Here is a 9,468-nt window from a genome sequence, read left to right as displayed (position 1 = left end):
CGTGAGGACGCCCTCGAAGCCGATCGCGGACACGGACAGCGAACAGGCCGTTCTTGTCGGCCGTCCTACGGCTATTTCGAAAACTGGCAGAAGGCAAGGAAGGAAAAACTTCGTTTCACCAAATTCATCGACCACAAAGTAGTTGAAGGGGAGAATTTGAGCCCGCGCCGCCGTCTCAACGTCTTGGCTGACTAGCTTCACTCCAAGGGCCAATGCATCCCAATCTGTAACGACCACTGTCCATAGAACTATACACTTCAAGTCGTTCTATCGCGCGTTCAGTCCAAGTGCGCATGGTCAAGATAATGACGACCGTCAAGAATGTTATACGGTGCCATCTGCCCCAGCCGCGCGCCTGTTAAAAGGCGTCGGATCTTTTGTCAGCCCAAACAGCACCAATACCCCAGATCAGATCCAGTTACACTGATTTGGGATCCTGAGGTACCTTATGACCCGGTTCGCCTTGGATAGTACAAGATAAATCGGAAGGCTTACCCTTGGTGATTGCGTGCGCTCGCATGCATCCGACGTACTGATGAAGGCTGTTCATAGTCGCGTCTGTATAGGCGGCTGCTGAGACATTTTAGTATTATTGAGCACCTAAGAAAACTGGGTACAGACGTGCTCGAAATGTAAAGACAGGGCGGGGACCGCGGCTGCATCAATGATGACGCACGTAGAAGCGCGCATAATAAATAGAATCAGGTGAATCGAAAGAGATGTGTAACTGTAGACAGTTGATGTCGTAAAAAACCAAAATGCACTAACGAACGCAAGAAAAGCTAGGCTTCAAGAAGAGAATATCTTCCAGGTTCTTCTCGTCGCCAGAAAATTCAACGAAAGACTACGCACCAACCAGTACCGACCATTGTGCTCGAGCAGGAAGATGGGGAGCTAGAGAACCTCGCTGGACGCCGGCGGTTTTTATACTTGAGATAACACGGATCGCAGGATGCGTTCTAAGTCAAACTGGCCTGTGAGTTGAACGTTTGAGGTCTAATATTGAGTAACTACATCTTTCCCTTCAAACAGAGAGAAATGACATACTAGGAGTTTTGATTTTGTCTATCTCAGCTATTGCATGTTAAACAAACGAAGACTAGTATCCACAATTACTATAAGGCGTATGGTCTCCTCGATCGATGAGCCCAATCTCGTACCCAAAACACGTCTAGGAACGAGACTAGAAACGCAGACCGCAGATGAGTATCTGGGCTAGATTATGTGCAATACAACGCATCAGTCGAGTTCGCCATAAGGAACGGCCTCGACACGGGATTTGGCGATAGGGTCCCTTCGCACACCACTCTAAGATCCGATGGGCAACGCACGGTACGCAGAACACCAACGGCAGCGTGCTGCTGCACTGGGTCATGTATGGCATTGACTATCCGCGAGGTGAAACAGATCCATGTGTATGCAGGTTGGGCACGAACGTACGCTCGTCGGCGATGCGACTTACAGTTGGAATCCTACTGGTGGATATCACCGTCCCTGACATATTCGGTCCTCGGCGATCGACCCCACGGAGCGCTGGATAACCGACATGGTGTCTACAGGCAAACTCGTCCAGCTGACCGATAGAACAAAAGGCTTTTGACGAACATTTTCGTCATAACCAGCAGGCACATGCTCGGGGCTCTTATTCTCTCCACAGACGGAAGCTATACCCCAGCTTGTGGTCAAGGTGTGTCCCATGTCGTAAATCCGAGGAGCCACAGATGCATTCGGAGAGTGTGGCTAGCCTGACTGCTGCGCACCCTGCGTGCGTGCTAAATTATGCGATATTCTGCGGCTGATTGTGGCAGCCAAGCGGATGCGTGGACACGGCGAGCAGAGCAGCATTAGCGAAAGCATTCAATCGCTCGCACCGGTTGCACACACTGTGTGATACGCTCTCGGATCCCGTGCCGGGGCTCGCGGTTCGTAGACTGCAGCTGCCCGCGCAGATCGTGTCCGGCCGCTCTTGACTACTCGAGTGAGAGTAAATGAGGCCGTGCTGACCAGAGATCTACGCACTCAGGATCCGAGTCCACCCTCGTGTAGCCATATCTCGCGTACGCCACCCGGACAAGCGCCCTCCCGGTGATTACGGTCCTACGAGCTGCATTGAACCTCCGAGCCGCCAGTTCTGCAAACGATTTCTCGGCAAACCCGTGAAGCGCCGCAAACACCTGTTGGCATGTCTGTGATCGGCTCTCATTGAGGGGATCGTCACATATTGCCGTAGGCCAATGCTACTTGCCATTTATCTACGCAGCCACGACATTATTCTGCTGGATTGCAGGTCGAGCTTGAAGCGGTTTGCCACAGTGCTGGTGTATGCGAGATTACAAGATAAGGACGCGGGCCACCCTCGCACGCTCCATTCGATTGGGATGCCACAGCCGAGACCGCACTTGCCAGGCCGCAATTGAACGAGCACGGCTCTCGACCATTCCTCACTTGCGGCCAGATCCAGTCAATCGACCCCCGCCCGGAGATTCCGCACCAGGTGCAGCACCGCGCCGAGGCTGCCGAGGCCATGAAACACTAGGCGCGCGGCTAGATCACTCTGTTGGGCGCCCAAGGGTGGTAGGATCGACATACGACCACGACACGACTCAAAAATTGGGTAAATTCGTGTGCGGGCGAGGGACAGGGAAGAGGGACCGGCGTGGGTGCGCGGCGTGCATGTGTAGACCGCGTTGACGGAGAGCACAGTGCAGGCGATGGCAGATACTCCGAGTTCGTCGGACATAGCTGTGATGAATTTTGAGGGGGACGCAGCGTACGCGTACACGCTGAAATGGAGTCGTGATGGACCATTCTCCAAGAACCCTGATAGAGGACCACAAGGCAATTTGACTGTCCACGTTCCGGATGAGACGCTCGCGCAAGCCCGCAACGTCCCGAAAGGAGCTGCGTCTACTTGGACCGTTTGCAGAATATGGATGGCACTCGCTCATGCAAGTTGGATGCCCCTGTTCCAGATAAAACGAGTATCGGCGTCCGACCTCGAATCGGGTTGGATATCGTCGCAAGCCGCATCTTCTGATGCGACGCAAGCGACAAAATTGATCCCGCTATCCGTCGCGCGCCTCGGCAAGTCGCTGACGGTGTGCTCGATCTATTCCGTAGCAGGACACGGCCGAATCAAGGGAAATAAAATGTTGAAACATGCATGTTATGTGGACCACCATGCCGTACGCCTTACGGAATATGGTAACTATGGCGAGACTTTAGCCTGACGTGCTGAACTGTGGGGCGCACCTAGACCCGTCGGTGTAGCAGAGAAGGGCGGCCACGTTGAACTGGTGCAGCTGGACCGCTTATGTGTGGACAACAAGGCACTTTATCCGGGGCACCCCTGCCTGCAGCAGGCAGTTGGATGCAGATACCGAGTGCAGCGTGTACGCCGAGATGGGCACACGTCTTGTCAGCTGTGTTGGTGAAAGTTCGAGTCCCCCGATGCATCAGATTCTCGAATCAGGAAACGGGAGTGTGCACCCCACACACGACGCAACGTGCAAGTGAAAAAACAGAGATGCTGTTCCTAGTATCCGGAGTGGATTTGTACCGGTGCTGTGAAGACAAATACCGAGTGTGACCCCTACCGCTGCTGGGCCAAAGCGTGTGTGAATTTGACCGTCTTGCAGAAGGACTGCGATGCATGTGCGATCATGGGCGGCACAGATATCTGGGGTTAGGAAAGCATGTCAGACACACCAGCAGGGAACAAGGCGGGCGACATATCCAAAGCTGTCAGCTGAGTTGCCACAGCTCTCTGGTGGCACCAAGCAGTGGGACGACGCTGAGGCCCACTCGGTTTCCCGCTCCCGACTGGGACCTACGCAGCGACGAGTAGAGCGAGTTCAGCCACCACAGCGCGAGACGGATGGTAAGACAGAGAGCGCCACACCGGGAACGCACTGACATCGCGAGGCCCGCCACTCGGGCACGTTCTGCGGCGGCATCTCCGGTGCTCCAGCCGTACGATCACCATCGATCGCATACGCCCACTCGCCGCAGCACTCTCTGAGACGAGCGGCACAAAGGCAGATAAGCACCTGAGCAAGGGCGATCGGGCGTGCAGCTCCCCGCCACCGTCACACCACATCCGAGTCACCTCCGCGGCGCACCCATGGCCGCCCGCACACCGCCAATCGTGCGCGTGTGGCCTGTGGTCTGTGGCCTGCTGACGCACATGCCCGGCAGATGGGCCCGGATAGAGAGGCAGGAAGGACGACGTGTTCGCGAAACGCGCAGCGGCCCTGCGGACGGTGCAGGTGAGCGTGAACGTGCTGCGATGAGTGGCGCACGACAATAAGGCAGGCAGATCGCGGCGATGAGGGGTGAAGAGACAGCCATCGGCGAGATCGATGGCGGTCTCTCGCACCGGACTGTAGCGCGCGCTTTGTCGTCGAGTCATAGAGCCTGGTCTTGAGGCAATCGAATCTCTCGATGGCGGACCGTGGGCGGGAAAGCAGCTGCGAGCACTGGGCGGACTTAGTAAGGGTGGAGAGGGAACAAGGCTGACAATCGGATGAGTCATCCTGTTTGCCGACTTCTGGCCGTCCGCTCGTACAGTACTCGGCCCACAAAGCAAACAAGACTCGAAGACGCGGAGAGCGATGCGAATATAGAGACCGATGAAGACTCGTGTGTTCATGTGGGGTTTCACCGGAGCGAGCAGGAGCAAGCCACGACGGGCTTGAAGACTGTCCGTCGGGCAAGCTCCGAGATGAAAGTGCGAAGCTTATAGTCTCCTCCACCCAGCGCCCGTCATCGCAGCAGTTCACGCGGCCCACGCGCGCGGAATATCTGGCTCCTGTGGAAGAAAGAAGATAGAGAACGTACCATGTAATACCGTGACAATCATATATATCAGCCAAACGCCGCACACCCATGAAGCAGAACGAGCACACGAGCCAAACGAAATCCTGGATATAGCAAACACATGCTCCACACCTTCCGTTCTTCCCATCCCCTTCAGCTATCCCCGCTCGCACGATTCGCAGTCGGATATAGACACATCCCCTGCGACCTGGCCACCCGCATCGATAGTAGCGTGTCTTGCAAACCCGCACAGGTCACACGCTTGCTGCAATTCCACGATCTGAAGAGAGCTTCATATGTATTCAGATATTCGGCAGCAGGAGCGTTGCAGCGATCTCGACCGTTCGAACCCCGCTCAACTCAAGCCAAAATCAAACCGCACTTCAGTTTGCAGACCGGTGTTCACCACAAACGCCAGGCGGCGCCCCGGCCGCTCGTCTCCAGCCTCCATCCGGCTCTCGCTCAAGGCGGGCCATCCCGACGCGGCGCGTGATCAAATTGCCCATAAATGGCAAGTGGCGGGGTGATAGGGTTCTTGACGCCGCCGTGAGTAAACGCGCGAATATCCCTGAATAATCCAGAACTTACTCCTGGGCTATTCCGAGCTCCCCTCGTCGAGCATACTTAGGGATACGAAAGAAGCAAGGCTCGCATCGGACGACGTGAGAATTTATGCGGGGGCCGGTACACCAGAACCCATGAACATTGCGGTCGAAACGCGTCGCGACGCGCTTGTGGCGCTGCTACGCGTACGCAGCGGGCCAGCTGGCGAGATAGTAGGTATAGCACCCCGCCCGGGCGAGTCTCAGAGGCCGGGCCCACCCACAGCCCAGACCGCACGCGCGACCGTCCGGCAGGTCGTGCGCATTGCCCGTCGTGGAGGTCGCCGAACGTCAAAAAAGGTGCCATGTTGGTGAGATTGGAACGCACTTGCCCTTCGCGCTGGGCGAGACCCGCAGCGGTCGAGATCGGCGAAGCCAGGGCACGGTGTCGCCCGACGGGCAGACCTTATCAGCTAGAGCAGATACGCACAACAGATGTCCTTACTCCAGTCCTGTGGCTGTCGCAGGCGCACCCGCGCGCATCGGTGTGGGGTAGCAGACCTCGGACATTCCAGGAACGAGCGTCGCAGTCGGACGAGAACAGAGATGCGCGAAGAGCCGTTGCGCGCGGGCGATTGTCGACGAAACGCATACTACAGTGGCGGGGGATCCAAGGCGCATCGGAGCTGCAGTGGTCAAACTTCGGGGGCGGAGGTGGGGACGCGCAAAATAAGGTGTACCGTACTCTGAAGTGGCGTATGATTTTGAATTTGATGGTGGGAAGCACATGGGTGTGTTTGCCCGTCCCTGCAGCGATACCCACACGGGAGGTCCCGTGTACAGGGACAACAATTGCGAACGCAGATACTGTCAGCTAGTGGCCAACAGCGGCCATCTCCCGCGTCGCACGCAGGGCGGGGGGGTGTTCGTGTCTGGGGTCGCACTGGGACGAGTGAGAATGGAGAGGTGCTCGCGTGTGGCATGTGTCTCGCGGCCCGTTCTTCTTTCTTTCTATCCTTCTCTTTCGCCGCCCGCGTCTCAGTATCACCAAATTCGACCGGGATGGACGCACAGGACGCCGCCGCCCGAGCCCGCTAGCTGATGTTCTTCCGCTCCGGCGCGAACGGGCTCGATGGAAATCGGGAAATCGGGTGAGACGAGACGCAGAGGAGAGGGAGGAGCTCGAGGCTCGGAGTACACCTAGACGCACGGAGGGAGGCGCAAGCCGAGTCCAGAAGCGAGATAGCGGTCGTAGATTGGGTATGTGCGTCTTCCAGGGCTCCAGCGCACGACCCAATGGCTGTGGGGCATGTACTCGATGCGGAAGGTGTCGGTGATTGCGACCTGGCGTCCTGGTGTGCCCAGACGAATGAGATGGAGATGGGCTTCGACCGGGCGGAGAACGGGCGGAGACTGCACTGGACGATGAGCGCCATAGGCCAAGGTGCGAGGAGCAAGCGGAGGGAAGATGGTATCTCGTGGCCATCTAGATGAGAGTGCAGGGCGCAGCGATTGGCTGGAGCGCAGGCAATTTGCTTGGATATCCGCGATCGGGGGAATTCGTCGATATCGAGGCGCGAGGAGCATCTGAAGAGCTAAGATTGGAATGAAGCCCCACACGCACGGACATGCGACGGTCCAGGCATGACCGTACGCTGTGCACGATGGGGTGCGATGTCCTAGATCGGGCGAGATTGAGCATAGCGGGGGATTGACGGAGAAATGAGATTACATGCGATCAAGTATTTATCTGGCTGCGGCAAGCAAAAGGAAATGAACGTTGTCGTGGAGCCAGACTCGGGCTGCGTGGTCTGCCGGGGAAACACGCCCATCTCGGAAATTGACTGAGCTTGAGGCCGGGACGCTATCCGTGCGGACGAGATAAGATTGGTTATGGGGGCATAGCCGTGTGGCTGCAGCATCCATCAGGCTGTATGCAACACGGTGAATAGACCCACTTATGTCAGGGAGGACGCTATAGCGGAGGCATACACAACACAACCCGTCATTGTCGGCCTTGGCGTAATAGAAGGGGACAATCTAAACGCTGGGTGGCCGCGCTGGATGGTGTCATTGGGCGATCCAGACAGGCATCGGACTGGCGGTCGGAGGAAGCGTCGGATTATCGCCCAGGCTGAGGGGCACGGCGAGGGGCGAACCCAGTCATTGCGGAGAGAGGATGAGGAGCTTGGTAAGGCTGAACATGAGTCAGGCCAGAAAGCAGTGGGACGCACACATGGCCGGGCATGGACTCAGACGCCACTGGAGGGAGCACACTGGTGGACGTCACAGATGCGGTCACACCCTCGTTGCCATATCAGGGAGGTTGTCGGCCGAATAAGGAGGTGCGATGCTCGCGGACAGGGTTGGGCTGCGGATGCTGATTGGCTGCGGCAGAGATGCCGAAGGGGGGGACGACAGCCGATTGGAGGCCGATCACGGGGACGAGCAGAAAATGGGAGGGAGAGGGAGAGGGAGGGGTAAGCAGGCGCAGGGGAGATGTGCAGACACGGCATGCTGAGCGCAAGCAGGGCAACTAGACTCTGGCCTCGTGCGGGCGATAAGTCGAGGAGACTGCCGGGCAGGCGCGGAGAGGCAGAGGCAGTTTGCTCAGCGGATTACGCAACGCGCCCGAGCGATCCTCCCATTCCGGAGACAGACGCCCACTCTCCCAGCGTCTCTCTTTATATAACCACCCCCCGCCATGGCCCCCCCCGGACCACATCCTCGCCTCTCCCCCCCGCGCTCCCTCCCGATCGCGATCCTCCAAAGCAACCAGCCGCGCTTTGTTCCCCTCTCCGCCTTATAACCCCCTCCTCCCTCACTCCTCCCACACCATGTACGACTACTCCCCCTCCCCCTCTTCGGCCTCCCAACCGCCCTCCCCACACAAGCCACATCACCTTCAACCACACCGTTCCCATTCTCCAATGTCACATATTTCAACCCTCCTCCCCCACAACCACCACCAGTCCCAGTACTCCCCCGCCACTCGCGCCGCCGACATCTCTCGCCTCCTCGACCCCGTCTACGCCAGCGGCTCATCGTCCTCTGGCTCATCGACGTACCCCAGTGCGCCACATCACAACAAACGCGGCCAGACGCGCGCATACGTCGACCGCAACGGTGACCTCCACGACCCTGACTATCGCGACTTTCCAGTGTACGCGCCCAGCGCTCGCACCACCGCTGGTCGGCGGCGGCGCGCGAGCAACGGCATGCCCCGCTCGCGTAGTCACAGTCGCCAACGTGACCGTTACCCCAGCTACTCCATGGCGCGCCCAGAGTGGGAGCGTGACTGGTCGACAGAGGTGGAAGACGAAGAGGAGGACGACCTGGTGGACGATGACTCCGAGTCGCAGTCACATTATTCCCCGTTCGCGTCGCACGCCGTGCCGCGCCGCAGTTCAACCGTCCACTCTGCGTCCGCGTATGTTCCCTACACGAGCTACTCGCCGTACTACAGCGAGCCTCAGCCCCTCGCGTCATCTCCCGTAGGCTCGTACGAGGAGGATCAATCTCCCCAGCTCTGCGACTCGCCCCTTCAGGAGTCTCCTTTCTTGTCTGATGAGATGGACTCGTCGCCACACGCCGACCGCAAGAAGTCTCGTCGGGCGAGTGGCCACAGCAACATCCTCCGACGAACCTCCAAAAAACACGAATCGTCGGCGAGGTCGTCAGGCTTCGATGGTGATTCTGAGAAGTCGGGCGACGGGCGGTCGCCACAGCAACAATTCTCAGTCGCCGGTGACCATTCTGACAATGTGTACGCGCCTTTTTCTGCGTGTATGCATTGCACGTCACTGACTACCTGTCTATAGACCCTCGTGTAGTGCCTCGTTGCGCCAGCAATGGGCAGCAACTGTCCTGTACATTCGATTTGGTCTGTTTCATGCCAAGCAGCGCCTGCGACGGCGTTCAGATGCATCATAAATTCCCCAGCCCCACATTCTATTCGGAACTGTCTTGCCGTCTCGCGTAACCTTCGCGATAAATCCTCTCAACGCCGCTTTCCGGGCTCGTGCGATGCATGCCCAACTGACTCCAATCTCTTTCAAGTCATGACGCGCATCCATTCTTCCCATCATCGGCTATGTTTTCATCACGC

The 9,468-nt window shown here is 57.8% G+C and overlaps 2 protein-coding genes across 2 annotated transcripts; both read left to right on the top strand.

Moving 5' to 3' along the window:
* Positions 1-2,711: 2,711 nt before the first annotated feature.
* On the top strand, positions 2,712-3,230 carry FIBRA_04219 (uncharacterized protein; the record flags this gene model as incomplete). The annotated part of the gene is made up of 1 exon (XM_012326035.1): positions 2,712-3,230. The coding sequence occupies one exon, from the start codon at positions 2,712-2,714 to the stop codon at positions 3,228-3,230; it is 519 nt and encodes a 172-aa protein (XP_012181425.1).
* A 4,967-nt stretch (positions 3,231-8,197) lies between these two features.
* Positions 8,198-9,293, top strand: FIBRA_04218 (uncharacterized protein; the record flags this gene model as incomplete). The annotated part of the gene is made up of 2 exons (XM_012326034.1): positions 8,198-9,126; positions 9,182-9,293. 2 exons carry the CDS (start codon positions 8,198-8,200, stop codon positions 9,291-9,293), a joined length of 1,041 nt encoding a protein of 346 aa, XP_012181424.1.
* Positions 9,294-9,468: the final 175 nt, after the last annotated feature.

Source organism: Fibroporia radiculosa (assembly GCF_000313525.1).
Source record: "Fibroporia radiculosa TFFH 294 genomic supercontigs, scaffold2732, whole genome shotgun sequence".
Lineage (NCBI taxonomy): Eukaryota > Fungi > Basidiomycota > Agaricomycetes > Polyporales > Fibroporiaceae > Fibroporia > Fibroporia radiculosa.
This window is presented reverse-complemented; position numbering and strand designations above follow the sequence as displayed.